The 21,499-nt window shown below is 42.4% G+C and overlaps 1 protein-coding gene across 1 annotated transcript in view; it reads right to left on the bottom strand.

Moving 5' to 3' along the window:
- Positions 1 to 21,499, bottom strand: part of LOC106613408 (gamma-aminobutyric acid receptor subunit gamma-3-like) — a 220,028-nt gene that overhangs the window by 38,631 nt on the left and 159,898 nt on the right. The window contains exon 6 of the mRNA XM_045688601.1: positions 20,254 to 20,456. Coding sequence (XP_045544557.1) covers positions 20,254 to 20,456 — 203 coding nt within the window. The remainder of the gene's footprint in view (positions 1 to 20,253; positions 20,457 to 21,499) is intronic.

Raw genomic sequence — 21,499 nt, 5'->3', positions numbered from 1 at the left:
AGGCTCTGACCAATATATAGTATTAGTAATGAAGGAGGTAGGGCGGACGGGCTCTGACTAATATATAGTATTAGTAATGAAGGAGGTAGGGCGGACCAGGCTCTGACTAATATATAGTAATAGTAATGAAGGAGGTGGGCGGACCGGGCTCTGACTAATATATAGTATTAGTAATGAAGGAGGTAGGGAGGACCGGGATCTGACTAATATATAGTATTAGTAATGAAGGAGGTAGGGCGGACTCTGACTAATATATAGTATTAGTAATGAAGGAGGTAGGGTAGAAAGGGCTCTGACTATTACATAGTATTAGTAATGAAGGAGGTAGGGCGGACCAGGCACTGACTAATTTATAGAATTAGTAATGAAGGAGGTAGGGAGGACCGGGCTCTGACTAATATATAGTATTAGTAATGAAGGAGGTAGGGCGGACCGGGCTCTGACTAATATATAGTATTAGTAATGAAGGAGGTAGGGCGGACCAGGCTCTGACTAATATATAGTATTAGTAATGAAGGAGTTAGGGAGGACCGGGCTCTGACTAATATATAGTATTAGTAATGAAGGAGGTAGGGCGGACCGGGCTCTGACTAATATAGAGTATTAGTAATGAACGAGGTAGGGCAGACTCTGACTAATATATAGTATTAGTAATGAAGGAGGTAGGGCGGACCGGGCTCTGACTAATACATAGTAATAGTAATGAAGGAGGTAGGGCGGACAAGGCTCTGACTAATATATAGTATTAGTAATGAAGGAGGTAGGGCGGACCAGGCTCTGACTAATATATTGTATCAGTAATGAAGGAGGTAGGGCGGACCAGTCTCTGACTAATATATAGTATTAGTAATGAAGGAGGTAGAGCGGGCTCTGACTAATATATATTATTAGTAATGAAGGAGGTAGGGCGGACCGGCTCTGACTAATATATAGTATTAGTAATGAAGGAGGTAGGGCGGACCGGGCTCTGACTAATATATAGTATTAGTAATGAAGTAGGCAGGGCGGACCGGGCTCTGACTAATATATAGTATTAGTAATGAAGGAGGTAGGGCGGACCAGGCTCTGACTAATATATAGGATTAGTAGTGAAGGAGGTAGGACGGAACAGGCTCTGACTAATATATAGTATTAGTAATGAAGGAGGTAGGGAGGACCGGGCTCTGACTAATATATAGTATTAGTAATGAAGGAGGTAGGGCGGACCGGGCTCTGACTAATATAGAGTATTAGTAATGAAGGAGGTAGGGCAGACTCTGACTAATATATAGTATTAGTAATGAAGGAGGTAGGGCGGACCGGGCTCTGACTAATACATGGTAATAGTAATGAAGGAGGTAGGGCGGACAAGGCTCTGACTAATATATAGTATTAGTAATGAAGGAGGTAGGGAGGACCGGGATCTGACTAATATATAGTATTAGTAATGAAGGAGGTAGGGTAGAAAGGGCTCTGACTATTACATAGTATTAGTAATGAAGGAGGTAGGGCGGACCAGGCACTGACTAATTTATAGAATTAGTAATGAAGGAGGTAGGGAGGACCGGGCTCTGACTAATATATAGTATTAGTAATGAAGGAGGTAGGGCGGACCGGGCTCTGACTAATATATAGTATTAGTAATGAAGGAGGTAGGGCGGACCAGGCTCTGACTAATATATAGTATTAGTAATGAAGGAGGTAGGGCGGACCGGGCTCTGACTAATACATGGTAATAGTAATGAAGGAGGTAGGGCGGACAAGGCTCTGACTAATATATAGTATTAGTAATGAAGGAGGTAGGGAGGACCGGGATCTGACTAATATATAGTATTAGTAATGAAGGAGGTAGGGTAGAAAGGGCTCTGACTATTACATAGTATTAGTAATGAAGGAGGTAGGGCGGACCAGGCACTGACTAATTTATAGAATTAGTAATGAAGGAGGTAGGGAGGACCGGGCTCTGACTAATATATAGTATTAGTAATGAAGGAGGTAGGGCGGACCGGGCTCTGACTAATATATAGTATTAGTAATGAAGGAGGTAGGGCGGACCAGGCTCTGACTAATATATAGTATTAGTAATGAAGGAGTTAGGGAGGACCGGGCTCTGACTAATATATAGTATTAGTAATGAAGGAGGTAGGGCGGACCGGGCTCTGACTAATATAGAGTATTAGTAATGAACGAGGTAGGGCAGACTCTGACTAATATATAGTATTAGTAATGAAGGAGGTAGGGCGGACCGGGCTCTGACTAATACATAGTAATAGTAATGAAGGAGGTAGGGCGGACAAGGCTCTGACTAATATATAGTATTAGTAATGAAGGAGGTAGGGCGGACCAGGCTCTGACTAATATATTGTATCAGTAATGAAGGAGGTAGGGCGGACCAGTCTCTGACTAATATATAGTATTAGTAATGAAGGAGGTAGAGCGGGCTCTGACTAATATATATTATTAGTAATGAAGGAGGTAGGGCGGACCGGCTCTGACTAATATATAGTATTAGTAATGAAGGAGGTAGGGCGGACCGGGCTCTGACTAATATATAGTATTAGTAATGAAGTAGGCAGGGCGGACCGGGCTCTGACTAATATATAGTATTAGTAATGAAGGAGGTAGGGCGGACCAGGCTCTGACTAATATATAGTATTAGTAGTGAAGGAGGTAGGACGGAACAGGCTCTGACTAATATATAGTATTAGTAATGAAGGAGGTAGGGAGGACCGGGCTCTGACTAATATATAGTATTAGTAATGAAGGAGGTAGGGCGGACCGGGCTCTGACTAATATAGAGTATTAGTAATGAAGGAGGTAGGGCAGGCTCTGACTAATATATAGTATTAGTAATGAAGGAGGTAGGGCGGACCGGGCTCTGACTAATACATAGTATTAGTAATGAAGGAGGTAGGGCGGACAAGGCTCTGACTAATATATAGTATTAGTAGTGAAGGAGGTAGGGCGGACCAGGCTCTGACTAATATATTGTATTAGTAATGAAGGAGGTAGGGCGGACCGGTCTCTGACTAATATATAGTATTAGTAATGAAGGAGGTAGAGCGGGCTCTGACTAATATATAGTATTAGTATTGAAGGAGGTAGGGCGGACAGGCTCTGACTAATATATAGTATTAGTAATGAAGGAGGTAGGGCGGACCGGGCTCTGACTAATACATAGTAATAGTAATGAAGGACGTAGGGCGGACAAGGCTCTGACTAATATATAGTATTAGTAATGAAGGAGGTAGGGCGGACCAGGCTCTAACTAATATATAGTATTAGTAATGAAGGAGGTAGGACGGACCAGGCTCTGACTAATATATAGTATTAGTAATGAAGTAGGCAGGGCGGACCGGGCTCTGACTAATATATAGTATTAGTAATGAAGGAGGTAGGGCGGACCAGGCTCTGACTAATATATAGTATTAGTAGTGAAGGAGGTAGGACGGAACAGGCTCTGACTAATATATAGAATTAGTAATGAAGGAGGTAGGGCGGAACAGGCTCTGACTAATATATTGTATTAGTAATGAAGGAGGTAGGGCGGACCAGGCTCTGACTAATATATAGTATTAGTAATGAAGGAGGTAGAGCGGGCTCTGACTAATATATAGTATTAGTAATGAAGGAGGTAGGGCGGACCGGGCTCTGACTAATATATAGTATTAGTAATGAAGGAGGTAGGGCGGACCGGGCTCTGACTAATATATAGTATTAGTAATGAAGGAGGTAGGGCGGACAGGGCTCTGACTAATATATAGAATTAGTAATGAAGGAGGTAGGGCGGAACAGGCTCTGACTAATATATTGTATTAGTAATGAAGGAGGTAGGGCGGACCAGGCTCTGACTAATATATAGTATTAGTAATGAAGGAGCTAGAGCGGGCTCTGACTAATATATAGTATTAGTAATGAAGGAGGTAGGGCGGACAAGGCTCTGACTAATATATAGTATTAGTAATGAAGGAGGTAGGGCGGACCAGGCTCTGACTAATATATAGTATTAGTAATGAAGGAGGTAGGGCGGACCAGGCTCTGACTAATATATAGTATTAGTAATGAAGGAGGTAGGACGGACCAGGCTCTGACTAATATATAGTATTAGTAATGAAGGAGGTAGGGCGGACCGGGCTCTGACTAATACATAGTAATAGTAATGAAGGAGGTAGGGCGGACAAGGCTCTGACTAATATATAGTATTAGTAATGAAGGAGGTAGGGCGGACCAGGCTCTGACTAATATATAGTATTAGTAATGAAGGAGGTAGGGCGGACCAGGCTCTGACTAATATATAGTATTAGTAATGAAGGAGGCAGGGCGGACCGGGCTCTGACTAATATATAGTATTAGTAATGAAGGAGGTAGGGCGGACCAGGCTCTGACTAATATATAGTATTAGTAATGAAGGAGGTAGGGCGGACCAAGCTCTGACTAATATATAGTATTAGTAATGAAGGAGCTGGAGCGGGCTCTGACTAATATATAGTATTAGTAATGAAGTAGGCAGGGCGGACCGGGCTCTGACTAATATATAGTATTAGTAATGAAGGAGGTAGGGCGGACCAGGCTCTGACTAATATATAGTATTAGTAATGAAGTAGGCAGGGCGGACCGGGCTCTGACTAATATATAGTATTAGTAATGAAGGAGGTAGGACGGACAAGGCTCTGACTAATATATAGTATTAGTAATGAAGTAGGCAGGGCGGACCGGGCTCTGACTAATATATAGTATTAGTAATGAAGGAGGTAGGGCGGACCAGGCTCTGACTAATATATAGTATTAGTAATGAAGGAGGTAGGGCGGACAAGGCTCTGACTAATATATGGTATTAGTAATGAAGGAGGTAGGGCGGACCGGGCTCTGACTAATACATAGTAATAGTAATGAAGGAGGTAGGGCGGACAAGGCTCTGACTAATATATAGTATTAGTAATGAAGGAGGTAGGGCGGACCAGGCTCTGACTAATATATTGTATCAGTAATGAAGGAGGTAGGGCGGACCAGTCTCTGACTAATATATAGTATTAGTAATGAAGGAGGTAGAGCGGGCTCTGACTAATATATATTATTAGTAATGAAGGAGGTAGGGCGGACCGGCTCTGACTAATATATAGTATTAGTAATGAAGGAGGTAGGGCGGACCGGGCTCTGACTAATATATAGTATTAGTAATGAAGTAGGCAGGGCGGACCGGGCTCTGACTAATATATAGTATTAGTAATGAAGGAGGTAGGGCGGACCAGGCTCTGACTAATATATAGTATTAGTAGTGAAGGAGGTAGGACGGAACAGGCTCTGACTAATATATAGTATTAGTAATGAAGGAGGTAGGGAGGACCGGGCTCTGACTAATATATAGTATTAGTAATGAAGGAGGTAGGGCGGACCGGGCTCTGACTAATATAGAGTATTAGTAATGAAGGAGGTAGGGCAGACTCTGACTAATATATAGTATTAGTAATGAAGGAGGTAGGGCGGACCGGGCTCTGACTAATACATAGTAATAGTAATGAAGGAGGTAGGGCGGACAAGGCTCTGACTAATATATAGTATTAGTAATGAAGGAGGTAGGGCGGACCAGGCTCTGACTAATATATTGTATTAGTAATGAAGGAGGTAGGGCGGACCAGTCTCTGACTAATATATAGTATTAGTAATGAAGGAGGTAGAGCGGGCTCTGACTAATATATAGTATTAGTATTGAAGGAGGTAGGGCGGACAGGCTCTGACTAATATATAGTATTAGTAATGAAGGAGGTAGGGCGGACCGGGCTCTGACTAATACATAGTAATAGTAATGAAGGACGTAGGGCGGACAAGGCTCTGACTAATATATTGTATTAGTAATGAAGGAGGTAGGGCGGACCAGGCTCTAACTAATATATAGTATTAGTAATGAAGGAGGTAGGACGGACCAGGCTCTGACTAATATATAGTATTAGTAATGAAGTAGGCAGGGCGGACCGGGCTCTGACTAATATATAGTATTAGTAATGAAGGAGGTAGGGCGGACCAGGCTCTGACTAATATATAGTATTAGTAGTGAAGGAGGTAGGACGGAACAGGCTCTGACTAATATATAGAATTAGTAATGAAGGAGGTAGGGCGGAACAGGCTCTGACTAATATATTGTATTAGTAATGAAGGAGGTAGGGCGGACCAAGCTCTGACTAATATATAGTATTAGTAATGAAGGAGCTAGAGCGGGCTCTGACTAATATATAGTATTAGTAATGAAGGAGGTAGGGCGGACCGGGCTCTGACTAATATATAGTATTAGTAATGAAGGAGGTAGGGCGGACCGGGCTCTGACTAATATATAGTATTAGTAATGAAGGAGGTAGGGCGGACAGGGCTCTGACTAATATATAGAATTAGTAATGAAGGAGGTAGGGCGGAACAGGCTCTGACTAATATATTGTATTAGTAATGAAGGAGGTAGGGCGGACCAGGCTCTGACTAATATATAGTATTAGTAATGAAGGAACTAGAGCGGGCTCTGACTAATATATAGTATTAGTAATGAAGGAGGTAGGGCGGACAAGGCTCTGACTAATATATTGTATTAGTAATGAAGGAGGTAGGGCGGACCAGGCTCTAACTAATATATAGTATTAGTAATGAAGGAGGTAGGACGGACCAGGCTCTGACTAATATATAGTATTAGTAATGAAGGAGGTAGGACGGACCAGGCTCTGACTAATATATAGTATTAGTAATGAAGGAGGTAGGGCGGACCGGGCTCTGACTAATACATAGTATTAGTAATGAAGGAGGTAGGGCGGACAAGGCTCTGACTAATATATAGTATTAGTAATGAAGGAGGTAGGGCGGACCAGGCTCTAACTAATATATAGTATTAGTAATGAAGGAGGTAGGACGGACCAGGCTCTGACTAATATATAGTATTAGTAATGAAGTAGGCAGGGCGGACCGGGCTCTGACTAATATATAGTATTAGTAATGAAGGAGGTAGGGCGGACCAGGCTCTGACTAATATATAGTATTAGTAATGAAGGAGGTAGGGCGGACCAAGCTCTGACTAATATATAGTATTAGTAATGAAGGAGCTGGAGCGGGCTCTGACTAATATATAGTATTAGTAATGAAGTAGGCAGGGCGGACCGGGCTCTGACTAATATATAGTATTAGTAATGAAGGAGGTAGGGCGGACCAGGCTCTGACTAATATATAGTATTAGTAATGAAGTAGGCAGGGCGGACCGGGCTCTGACTAATATATAGTATTAGTAATGAAGGAGGTAGGACGGACAAGGCTCTGACTAATATATAGTATTAGTAATGAAGTAGGCAGGGCGGACCGGGCTCTGACTAATATATAGTATTAGTAATGAAGGAGGTAGGGCGGACCAGGCTCTGACTAATATATAGTATTAGTAATGAAGGAGGTAGGGCGGACCAAGCTCTGACTAATATATAGTATTAGTAATGAAGGAGCTAGAGCGGGCTCTGACTAATATATAGTATTAGTAATGAAGGAGGTAGGGCGGACCGGGCTCTGACTAATATATAGTATTAGTAATGAAGGAGGTAGGGCGGACCGGGCTCTGACTAATATATAGTATTAGTAATGAAGGAGGTAGGGCGGACCGGGCTCTGACTAATATATAGTATTAGTAATGAAGGAGGTAGGGCGGAACAGGCTCTGACTAATATATTGTATTAGTAATGAAGGAGGTAGGGCGGACCAAGCTCTGACTAATATATAGTATTAGTAATGAAGGAGGTAGAGCGGGGCTCTGACTAATATATAGTATTAGTAATGAAGGAGGTAGGGCGGACCAGGCTCTGACTAATATATAGTATTAGTAATGAAGGAGGTAGGGCGGACCGGGCTCTGACTAATATATAGTATTAGTAATGAAGGAGGTAGGACGGACAGGGCTCTGACTAATATATAGTATTAGTAATGAAGGAGGTTGTGCAGAATGGGCTCTGACTAATATATAGTATTAGTAATGAAGGAGGTGGGGTGGGCTCTGACTAATATATAGTATTAGTAATGAAGGAGGTAGGGCGGGCCAGGCTCTGACCAATACATAGCATTAGTAATGAAGGAGGTAGGGCGGACCGGGCTCTGACTAATATATAGTATTAGTAATGAAGGAGGTAGGGCGGACCGGGCTTTGACTAATATATGGTTTTAGTAATGAAGGAGGTAGGGCGGACGCTCTGACTAATATATAGTATTAGTAATGAAGGAGGTAGGGTGGACCAGGCTCTGACTAATATATAGTATTAGTAATGAAGGAGGTAGGGCGGACCAGGCTCTGACTAATATACAGTATTAGTAATGAAGGAGGTATTGCGGACCAGGCTCTGACTAATATATAGTATTAGTAATGAAGGAGGTAGGGAGGACCGTGCTCTGACTAATATATAGTATTACTAATGAAGGACGTAGGGCAGACAAGGCTCTAACTAATATATAGTATTAGTAATGAAGGAGGTAGGGCGGACCAGCCTCTGACTAATATATAGTATTAGTAATGAAGGAGGTAGGGCGGACCAGGCTCTGACTAATATATAGTATTAGTAATGAAGGAGGTAGGGCAGAATGGGCTCTGACTAATATATGGTATTAGTAATGAAGGAGGTGGGGCAGGCTCTGACTAATATATAGTATTAGTAATGAAGGAGGTAGGGCGGGCCAGCCTCTGACCAATATATAGTATTAGTAATGAAGGAGGTAGGACGGACCAGGCTCTGACTAATATATAGTATTAGTAATGAAGGAGGTAGGGAGGACCGGGCTCTGACCAATATATAGTATTAGTAATGAAGGAGGTAGGGCGGACCATGCTCTGACTAATATATAGTATTAGTAATGAAGGAGGTAGGGAGGACCGGGCTCTGACTAATATATAGTATTAGTAATGAAGGAGGTAGGGCGGGCTCTGACTAATATATAGTATTAGTAATGAAGGAGGTAGGGCGGACCAGGCTCTGACTAATATATAGTATTAGTAATGAAGGAGGTAGGGCGGACCAGGCTCTGACTAATATATAGTATTAGTAATGAAGGAGGTAATGCGGACCAGGCTCTGACTAATATATAGAATTAGTAATGAAGGAGGTAGGGCGGACCAGGCTCTGACTAATATATAGTATTAGTAATGAAGTAGGCAGGGCGGACCGGGCTCTGACTAATATATAGTATTAGTAATGAAGGAGGTAGGGCGGACCGGGCTCTGACTAATATATAGTATTAGTAATGAAGGAGGTAGGGCGGACCGGGCTCTGACTAATATATAGTATTAGTAATGAAGGAGGTAGGGCGGACCGGGCTCTGACTAATATATAGTATTAGTAATGAAGGAGGTAGGGCGGACCGGGCTCTGACTAATATATAGTATTAGTAATGAAGGAGGTAGGGCGGACCAGCCTCTGACTAATATATGGTATTAGTAATGAAGGAGGTAGGGCGGACCAGGCTCTGACTAATATATAGTATTAGTAATGAAGGAGGTAGGGCGGAATGGGCTCTGACTAATATATAGTATTAGTAATGAAGAAGGTGGGGCAGGCTCTGACTAATATATAGTATTAGTAATGAAGGAGGTAGGGCGGGCCAGCCTCTGACCAATATATAGTATTATTAATGAAGGAGGTAGGACGGACCAGGCTCTGACTAATATATAGTATTAGTAATGAAGGAGGTAGGGAGGACCGGGCTCTGACCAATATATAGTATTAGTAATGAAGGAGGTAGGACGGACCAGGCTCTGACTAATATATAGTATTAGTAATGAAGGAGGTAGGGCGGACCGGGCTCTGACTAATATATAGTATTAGTAATGAAGGAGGTAGGGCGGGCTCTGACTAATATATAGTATTAGTAATGAAGGAGGTAGGGCGGACCAGGCTCTGACTAATATATAGTATTAGTAATGAAGGAGGTAGGGCGGACCAGGCTCTGACTAATATATAGTATTAGTAATGAAGGAGGTAATGCGGACCAGGCTCTGACTAATATATAGAATTAGTAATGAAGGAGGTAGGGCGGACCAGGCTCTGACTAATATATAGTATTAGTAATGAAGTAGGCAGGGCGGACCGGGCTCTGACTAATATATAGTATTAGTAATGAAGGAGGTAGGGCGGACCGGGCTCTGACTAATATATAGTATTAGTAATGAAGGAGGTAGGGCGGACCGGGCTCTGACTAATATATAGTATTAGTAATGAAGGAGGTAATGCGGACCAGACTCTGACTAATATATAGAATTAGTAATGAAGGAGGTAGGGCGGACCAGGCTCTGACTAATATATAGTATTAGTAATGAAGTAGGCAGGGCGGACCGGGCTCTGACTAATATATAGTATTAGTAATGAAGGAGGTAGGGCGGACCGGGCTCTGACTAATATATAGTATTAGTAATGAAGGAGGTAGGGCGGACCGGGCTCTGACTAATATATAGTATTAGTAATGAAGGAGGTAGGGCGGACCGGGCTCTGACTAATATATAGTATTAGTAATGAAGGAGGTAGGGCGCACCGGGCTCTGACTAATATATAGTATTAGTAATGAAGGAGGTAGGGCGGACCAGCCTCTGACTAATATATAGTATTAGTAATGAAGGAGGTAGGGCGGACCAGGCTCTGACTAATATATAGTATTAGTAATGAAGGAGGTAGGGCAGAATGGGCTCTGACTAATATATAGTATTAGTAATGAAGGAGGTGGGGCAGGCTCTGACTAATATATAGTATTAGTAATGAAGAGGTAGGGCGGGCCAGCCTCTGACCAATATATAGTATTATTAATGAAGGAGGTAGGACGGACCAGGCTCTGACTAATATATAGTATTAGTAATGAAGGAGGTAGGGAGGACCGGGCTCTGACCAATATATAGTATTAGTAATGAAGGAGGTAGGACGGACCATGCTCTGACTAATATATAGTATTAGTAATGAAGGAGGTAGGGCGGACCGGGCTCTGACTAATATATAGTATTAGTAATGAAGGAGGTAGGGCGGGCTCTGACTAATATATAGTATTAGTAATGAAGGAGGTAGGTCGGACCAGGCTCTGACTAATATATAGTATTAGTAATGAAGGAGGTAGGGCTGACCAGGCTCTGACTAATATATAGTATTAGTAATGAAGGAGGTAATGCGGACCAGACTCTGACTAATATATAGAATTAGTAATGAAGGAGGTAGGGCGGACCAGGCTCTGACTAATATATAGTATTAGTAATGAAGTAGGCAGGGCGGACCGGGCTCTGACTAATATATAGTATTAGTAATGAAGGAGGTAGGGCGGACCGGGCTCTGACTAATATATAGTATTAGTAATGAAGGAGGTAGGGCGGACCGGGCTCTGACTAATATATAGTATTAGTAATGACGGAGGTAGGGCGGACCGGGCTCTGACTAATATATAGTATTAGTAATGAAGGAGGTAGGGCGGACCGGGCTCTGACTAATATATAGTATTAGTAATGAAGGAGGTAGGGCGGACCTGCCTCTGACTAATATATAGTATTAGTAATGAAGGAGGTAGGGCGGACCAGGCTCTGACTAATATATAGTATTAGTAATGAAGGAGGTAGGGCAGAACGGGCTCTGACTAATATATATTATTAGTAATGAAGGAGGTGGGGCAGGCTCTGACTAATATATAGTATTAGTAATGAAGGAGGTAGGGCGGGCCAGCCTCTGACCAATATATAGTATTATTAATGAAGGAGGTAGGACGGACCATGCTCTGACTAATATATAGTATTAGTAATGAAGGAGGTAGGGAGGACCGGGCTCTGACTAATATATAGTATTAGTAATGAAGGAGGTAGGGCGGACCGGGCTCTGACTAATACATAGTAATAGTAATGAAGGAGGTAGGGCGGACAAGGCTCTGACTAATATATTGTATTAGTAATGAAGGAGGTAGGGCGGACCAGGCTCTAACTAATATATAGTATTAGTAATGAAGGAGGTAGGACGGACCAGGCTCTGACTAATATATAGTATTAGTAATGAAGTAGGCAGGGCGGACCGGGCTCTGACTAATATATAGTATTAGTAATGAAGGAGGTAGGGCGGACCAGGCTCTGACTAATATATAGTATTAGTAATGAAGGAGGTAGGGCGGACCAAGCTCTGACTAATATATAGTATTAGTAATGAAGGAGCTAGAGCGGGCTCTGACTAATATATAGTATTAGTAATGAAGTAGGCAGGGCGGACCGGGCTCTGACTAATATATAGTATTAGTAATGAAGGAGGTAGGGCGGACCAGGCTCTGACTAATATATAGTATTAGTAATGAAGTAGGCAGGGCGGACCGGGCTCTGACTAATATATAGTATTAGTAATGAAGGAGGTAGGACGGACAAGGCTCTGACTAATATATAGTATTAGTAATGAAGTAGGCAGGGCGGACCGGGCTCTGACTAATATATAGTATTAGTAATGAAGGAGGTAGGGCGGACCAGGCTCTGACTAATATATAGTATTAGTAATGAAGGAGGTAGGGCGGACCAAGCTCTGACTAATATATAGTATTAGTAATGAAGGAGCTAGAGCGGGCTCTGACTAATATATAGTATTAGTAATGAAGGAGGTAGGGCGGACCGGGCTCTGACTAATATATAGTATTAGTAATGAAGGAGGTAGGGCGGACCGGGCTCTGACTAATATATAGTATTAGTAATGAAGGAGGTAGGGCGGACAGGGCTCTGACTAATATATAGTATTAGTAATGAAGGAGGTAGGGCGGAACAGGCTCTGACTAATATATTGTATTAGTAATGAAGGAGGTAGGGCGGACCAGGCTCTGACTAATATATAGTATTAGTAATGAAGGAGCTAGAGCGGGCTCTGACTAATATATAGTATTAGTAATGAAGGAGGTAGGGCGGACCGGGCTCTGACTAATATATAGTATTAGTAATGAAGGAGGTAGGGCGGACAGGGCTCTGACTAATATATAGTATTAGTAATGAAGGAGGTAGGACGGACCGGGCTCTGACTAATATATAGTATTAGTAATGAAGGAGGTTGTGCAGAACGGGCTCTGACTAATATATAGTATTAGTAATGAAGGAGGTGGGGCGGGCTCTGACTAATATATAGTATTAGTAATGAAGGAGGTAGGGCGGGCCAGGCTCTGACCAATACATAGCATTAGTAATGAAGGAGGTAGGGCGGACCGGGCTCTGACTAATATATAGTATTAGTAATGAAGGAGGTAGGGCGGACCGGGCTTTGACTAATATATGGTTTTAGTAATGAAGGAGGTAGGGCGGACGCTGACTAATATATAGTATTAGTAATGATGGAGGTAGGGTGGACCAGTCTCTGACTAATATATAGTATTAGTAATGAAGGAGGTAGGGAGGACCAGGCTCTGACTAATATACAGTATTAGTAATGAAGGAGGTATTGCGGACCAGGCTCTGACTAATATATAGTATTAGTAATGAAGGAGGTAGGGCGGACCGTGCTCTGACTAATATATAGTATTAGTAATGAAGGAGGTAGGGCGGACAAGGCTCTGACTAATATATAGTATTAGTAATGAAGGAGGTAGGGCGGACCAGCCTCTGACTAATATATAGTATTAGTAATGAAGGAGGTAGGGCGGACCAGGCTCTGACTAATATATAGTATTAGTAATGAAGGAGGTAGGGCAGAATGGGCTCTGACTAATATATGGTATTAGTAATGAAGAAGGTGGGGCAGGCTCTGACTAATATATAGTATTAGTAATGAAGGAGGTAGGGCGGGCCAGCCTCTGACCAATATATAGTATTATTAATGAAGGAGGTAGGACGGACCAGGCTCTGACTAATATATAGTATTAGTAATGAAGGAGGTAGGGAGGACCGGGCTCTGACCAATATATAGTATTAGTAATGAAGGAGGTAGGACGGACCATGCTCTGACAAATATATAGTATTAGTAATGAAGGAGGTAGGGAGGACCGGGCTCTGACTAATATATAGTATTAGTAATGAAGGAGGTAGGGCGGGCTCTGACTAATATATAGTATTAGTAATGAAGGAGGTAGGGCGGACCAGGCTCTGACTAATATATAGTATTAGTAATGAAGGAGGTAGGGCTGACCAGGCTCTGACTAATATATAGTATTAGTAATGAAGGAGGTAGTGCGGACCAGGCTCTGACTAATATATAGAATTAGTAATGAAGGAGGTAGGGCGGACCAGGCTCTGACTAATATATAGTATTAGTAATGAAGGAGGCAGGGCGGACCGGGCTCTGACTAATATATAGTATTAGTAATGAAGGAGGTAGGGCGGACCGGGCTCTGACTAATATATAGTATTAGTAATGAAGGAGGTAGGGCGGACCGGGCTCTGACTAATATATAGTATTAGTAATGAAGGAGGTAGGGGCGGACCGGGCTCTGACTAATATATAGTATTAGTAATGAAGGAGGTAGGGCGGACCAGGCTCTGACTAATATATAGTATTAGTAATGAAGGAGGTAGGGCGGACCAGGCTCTGACTAATATATAGTATTAGTAATGAAGGAGGTAGGGCGGACCAGGCTCTGACTAATATATAGTATTAGTAATGAAGGAGGTAGGGCGGAACGGGCTCTGACTAATATATAGTATTAGTAATGAAGGAGGTAGGGGACCAGGCTCTGACTAATATATAGTATTAGTAATGAAGGAGGTAGGGCGGACCAGGCTCTGACTAATATATAGTATTAGTAATGAAGGAGGTAGGGCGGACCAGGCTCTGACTAATATATAGTATTAGTAATGAAGTAGGTAGGGCGGACCGGGCTCTGACTAATATATAGTATTAGTAATGAAGGAGGTAGGGCGGACCAGGCTCTGACTAATATATAGTATTAGTAATGAAGGAGGCAGGGCGGACCGGGCTCTGACTAATATATAGTATTAGTAATGAAGGAGGTAGGGCGGACCAGGCTCTGACTAATATATAGTATTAGTAATGAAGGAGGTAGGGCGGACCAGGCTCTGACTAATATATAGTATTAGTAATGAAGGAGGTAGGGCCGGGCTCTGACTAATATATAGTATTAGTAATGAAGGAGGTAGGGCGGACCGGGCTCTGACTAATATATAGTATTAGTAATGAAGGAGGTAGGGCGGAACAGGCTCTGACTAATATATTGTATTAGTAATGAAGGAGGTAGGGCGGACCAGGCTCTGACTAATATATAGTATTAGTAATGAAGGAGCTAGAGCGGGCTCTGACTAATATATAGTATTAGTAATGAAGGAGGTAGGGCGGACCGGGCTCTGACTAATATATAGTATTAGTAATGAAGGAGGTAGGGCGGACCGGGCTCTGACTAATATATAGTATTAGTAATGAAGGAGGTAGGGCGGACAGGGCTCTGACTAATATATAGAATTAGTAATGAAGGAGGTAGGGCGGAACAGGCTCTGACTAATATATTGTATTAGTAATGAAGGAGGTAGGGCGGACCAGGCTCTGACTAATATATAGTATTAGTAATGAAGGAGCTAGAGCGGGCTCTGACTAATATATAGTATTAGTAATGAAGGAGGTATGGCGGACCAGGCTCTGACTAATATATAGTATTAGTAATGAAGGAGGTAGGGCGGACAGGGCTCTGACTAATATATAGTATTAGTAATGAAGGAGGTAGGACGGACAGGGCTCTAACTAATATATAGTATTAGTAATGAAGGAGGTTGTGCAGAATGGGCTCTGACTAATATATAGTATTAGTAATGAAGAAGGTGGGGTGGGCTCTGACTAATATATAGTATTAGTAATGAAGGAGGTAGGGCGGGCCAGGCTCTGACCAATACATAGCATTAGTAATGAAGGAGGTAGGGCGGACCGGGCTCTGACTAATATATAGTATTAGTAATGAAGGAGGTAGGGCGGACCGGGCTTTGACTAATATATGGTTTTAGTAATGAAGGAGGTAGGGCGGACGCTGACTAATATATAGTATTAGTAATGATGGAGGTAGGGTGGACCAGTCTCTGACTAATATATAGTATTAGTAATGAAGGAGGTAGGGAGGACCAGGCTCTGACTAATATACAGTATTAGTAATGAAGGAGGTATTGCGGACCAGGCTCTGACTAATATATAGTATTAGTAATGAAGGAGGTAGGGAGGACCGTGCTCTGACTAATATATAGTATTACTAATGAAGGACGTAGGGCAGACAAGGCTCTAACTAATATATAGTATTAGTAATGAAGGAGGTAGGGCGGACCAGCCTCTGACTAATATATAGTATTAGTAATGAAGGAGGTAGGGCGGACCAGGCTCTGACTAATATATAGTATTAGTAATGAAGGAGGTAGGGCAGAATGGGCTCTGACTAATATATAGTATTAGTAATGAAGAAGGTGGGGCAGGCTCTGACTAATATATAGTATTAGTAATGAAGAGGTAGGGCGGGCCAGCCTCTGACCAATATATAGTATTATTAATGAAGGAGGTAGGACGGACCAGGCTCTGACTAATATATAGTATTAGTAATGAAGGAGGTAGGGAGGACCGGGCTCTGACCAATATATAGTATTAGTAATGAAGGAGGTAGGACGGACCATGCTCTGACTAATATATAGTATTAGTAATGAAGGAGGTAGGGAGGACCGGGCTCTGACTAATATATAGTATTAGTAATGAAGGAGGTAGGGCGGGCTCTGACTAATATATAGTATTAGTAATGAAGGAGGTAGGGCGGACCAGACTCTGACTAATATATAGTATTAGTAATGAAGGAGGTAGGGCTGACCATGCTCTGACTAATATATAGTATTAGTAATGAAGGAGGTAATGCGGACCAGACTCTGACTAATATATAGAATTAGTAATGAAGGAGTTAGGGCGGACCAGGCTCTGACTAATATATAGTATTAGTAATGAAGTAGGCAGGGCGGACCGGGCTCTGACTAATATATAGTATTAGTAATGAAGGAGGTAGGGCGGACCGGGCTCTGACTAATATATAGTATTAGTAATGAAGGAGGTAGGGCGGACCGGGCTCTGACTAATATATAGTTTTAGTAATGACGGAGGTAGGGCGGACCGGGCTCTGACTAATATATAGTATTAGTAATGAAGGAGGTAGGGCGCACCGGGCTCTGACTAATATATAGTATTAGTAATGAAGGAGGTAGGGCGGACCAGCCTCTGACTAATATATAGTATTAGTAATGAAGGAGGTAGGGCGGACCAGGCTCTGACTAATATATAGTATTAGTAATGAAGGAGGTAGGGCAGAATGGGCTCTGACTAATATATAGTATTAGTAATGAAGAAGGTGGGGCAGGCTCTGACTAATATATAGTATTAGTAATGAAGAGGTAGGGCGGGCCAGCCTCTGACCAATATATAGTATTATTAATGAAGGAGGTAGGACGGACCAGGCTCTGACTAATATATAGTATTAGTAATGAAGGAGGTAGGGAGGACCGGGCTCTGACCAATATATAGTATTAGTAATGAAGGAGGTAGGACGGACCATGCTCTGACTAATATATAGTATTAGTAATGAAGGAGGTAGGGAGGACCGGGCTCTGACTAATATATAGTATTAGTAATGAAGGAGGTAGGGCGGGCTCTGACTAATATATAGTATTAGTAATGAAGGAGGTAGGTCGGACCAGACTCTGACTAATATATAGTATTAGTAATGAAGGAGGTAGGGCTGACCAGGCTCTGACTAATATATAGTATTAGTAATGAAGGAGGTAATGCGGACCAGACTCTGACTAATATATAGAATTAGTAATGAAGGAGGTAGGGCGGACCAGGCTCTGACTAATATATAGTATTAGTAATGAAGTAGGCAGGGCGGACCGGGCTCTGACTAATATATAGTATTAGTAATGAAGGAGGTAGGGCGGACCGGGCTCTGACTAATATATAGTATTAGTAATGAAGGAGGTAGGGCGGACCGGGCTCTGACTAATATATAGTTTTAGTAATGACGGAGGTAGGGCGGACCGGGCTCTGACTAATATATAGTATTAGTAATGAAGGAGGTAGGGCGCACCGGGCTCTGACTAATATATAGTATTAGTAATGAAGGAGGTAGGGCGGACCTGCCTCTGACTAATATATAGTATTAGTAATGAAGGAGGTAGGGCGGACCAGGCTCTGACTAATATATAGTATTAGTAATGAAGGAGGTAGGGCAGAATGGGCTCTGACTAATATATATTATTAGTAATGAAGAAGGTGGGGCAGGCTCTGACTAATATATAGTATTAGTAATGAAGAGGTAGGGCGGGCCAGCCTCTGACCAATATATAGTATTATTAATGAAGGAGGTAGGACGGACCATGCTCTGACTAATATATAGTATTAGTAATGAAGGAGGTAGGGAGGACCGGGCTCTGACTAATATATAGTATTAGTAATGAAGGAGGTTAGTGCGGGCTCTGACTAATATATAGTATTAGTAATGAAGGAGGTAGGGCTGACCAGGCTCTGACTAATATATAGTATTAGTAATGAAGGAGGTAATGCGGACCAGACTCTGACTAATATATAGAATTAGTAATGAAGGAGGTAGGACGGACCAGGCTCTGACTAATATATAGTATTAGTAATGAAGTAGGCAGGGCGGACCGGGCTCTGACTAATATATAGTATTAGTAATGAAGGAGGCAGGGCGGACCGGGCTCTGACTAATATATAGTATTAGTAATGAAGGAGGTAGGGCGGACCGGGCTCCGACTAATATATAGTATTAGTAATGAAGGAGGTAGGGCGGACCGGGCTCTGACTAATATATAGTTTTAGTAATGACGGAGGTAGGGCGGACCGGGCTCTGACTAATATATAGTATTAGTAATGAAGGAGGTAGGGCGCACCGGGCTCTGACTAATATATAGTATTAGTAATGAAGGAGGTAGGGCGGACCAGGCTCTGACTAATATATAGTATTAGTAATGAAGGAGGTATTGCGGACCAGGCTCTGACTAAAATATAGTATTAGTAATGAAGGAGGTCAGGTGGACCGGGCTCTGACTAATATATAGTATTAGTAATGAAGGAGGTAGGGCGGACCGGGCTCTGACTAATATATAGTATTAGTAATGAAGGAGGTAGGGCGGACCGGGCTCTGACTAATATATAGTTTTAGTAATGACGGAGGTAGGGCGGACCGGGCTCTGACTAATATATAGTATTAGTAATGAAGGAGGTAGGGCGGACCGGGCTCTGACTAATATATAGTATTAGTAATGAAGGAGGTAGGGCGGACCGGGCTCTGACTAATATATAGTTTTAGTAATGACGGAGGTAGGGCGGACCGGGCTCTGACTAATATATAGTATTAGTAATGAAGGAGGTAGGGCGGACCGGGCTCTGACTAATATATAGTTTTAGTAATGACGGAGGTAGGGCGGACCGGGCTCTGACTAATATATAGTATTAGTAATGAAGGAGGTAGGGCGCACCGGGCTCTGACTAGTATATAGTATTAGTAATGAAGGAGGTAGGGCGGACCGGGCTCTGACTAATATATAGTTTTAGTAATGACGGAGGTAGGGCGGACCGGGCTCTGACTAATATATAGTATTAGTAATGAAGGAGGTAGGGCGCACCGGGCTCTGACTAATATATAGTATTAGTAATGTAGGAGGTAGAGCGGACCGGGCTCTGACTAATATATAGTATTAGTAATGAAGGAGGTAGGGCGGAACAGGCTCTGACTAGTATATAGTATTGGTAATGAAGGAGTTAGGGCGGACCAGGCTCTGACTAATACCGTTGTTATATTACTAATACATCAGTATACTGTAACTTATCAGGGGCAGAACTGTACGTTGGACACAATTAACCATACATTAATGTAAGCAAAGGTTTTCACTGCAGTCAAAAATATATTCCTGGGTCTAGGGCTGTATCTTACCATTCTCTGGGCCTTCCTGGGGTTGTTTCCTATATCTAAACATTATCTGGGCCTTCCTTGGTCTGGGGCTCAATCTTATCATTCTTTGCGTCTTCCTGGGTCTAGGACTCTATCATACCATTCTCTGGGTGTTTCTGGGTCTGGGGCTGTATCTTACCATTCTCTGGGTCTTTCTGGGTCTGGGGCTCTATCTTACCATTATCTGGGTGTTCCGTGGTCTGGGGCTCTATCTTACCATTCTCTGGGTGTTCCGTGGTCTGGGTCTTGGGCTGTATCATACCATTTTCTGGGTCTCGGGCTCTATCTTACCATTCTCTGGGTGTTCCGTGGTCTGGGTCTGTATCTTACCATTCTCTGGGTCTTTCTGGGTCTTGGGCTCTATCTTACCATTCTCTGGGTGTTCCGTGGTCTGGGTCTTGGGCTGGCACCGTATGAATAGTAGTTGAGTGTGGCGTACTCCATTAATGCAGCGAACACAAACAGGAAACACACGGTGACGAAGAGGTCCATGGCCGTCACATAGGAAACCCTGGGAAGTGACGTCCTTGCCACTGTGCTCAGAGTGGTCATGGTCAACACCGTGGTTATGCCTGGAAAGGAAAGAGATGTTTCAGTTCTGTTTCTGTTTTCTGTACTGTAAATTCGACACCAACTTTCTCCACAGCCTTGCAGTACAGTGTCTTTCAGTACAGTATCTTTCAGTACAGTATATTACCAGTACAGTATCTTACCAGTACACTATCTTTCAGTACAGTATATTACCAGTACAGTATCCTACCAGTACAGTATCTTACCAGTACACTATCTTTCAGTACAGTATCTTACCAGTACACTATCTTTCAGTACAGTATCTTACCAGTACAGTATCTTTCAGTACACTATCTTTCAGTACAGTATATTTCAGTACAGTATCTTACCAGTACACTATCTTTCAGTACAGTATCTTACCAGTACAGTATCTTACCAATTTGTAAGTCGCTCTGGATAAAAGCGTCTGCTAAATGACTTAAATGTAAATGTAAATGTTACCAGTAAAGTATCTTACCAGTACAGTATCTTTCAGTACAGTATATTACCAGTACACAATCTTACCAGTACACAATCTTACCAGTACACTATCTTTCAGTACAGTATCTTACCAGTACAGTATCTTACCAGTACAGTATCTTACCAGTACACTATCTTTCAGTACAGTATCTTACCAGTACAGTATCTTACCAGTACACTATCTTTCAGTACAGTATCTTACCAGTACACTATCTTTCAGTACAGTATCTTACCAGTACAGTATCTTTCAGTACACTATCTTTCAGTACAGTATATTTCAGTACAGTATCTTACCAGTACACTATCTTTCAGTACAGTATCTTACCAGTACAGTATCTTACCAATTTGTAAGTCGCTCTGGATAAAAGCGTCTGCTAAATGACTTAAATGTAAATGTAAATGTTACCAGTAAAGTATCTTACCAGTACAGTATCTTTCAGTACAGTATATTACCAGTACACAATCTTACCAGTACACAATCTTACCAGTACACTATCTTTCAGTACAGTATCTTACCAGTACAGTATCTTACCAGTACAGTATCTTACCAGTACACTATCTTTCAGTACAGTATCTTACCAGTACA

Source organism: Salmo salar, chromosome ssa10 (assembly GCF_905237065.1).
Source record: "Salmo salar chromosome ssa10, Ssal_v3.1, whole genome shotgun sequence".
NCBI classification, from domain to species: Eukaryota; Metazoa; Chordata; class Actinopteri; order Salmoniformes; family Salmonidae; genus Salmo; species Salmo salar.
This window is presented reverse-complemented; position numbering and strand designations above follow the sequence as displayed.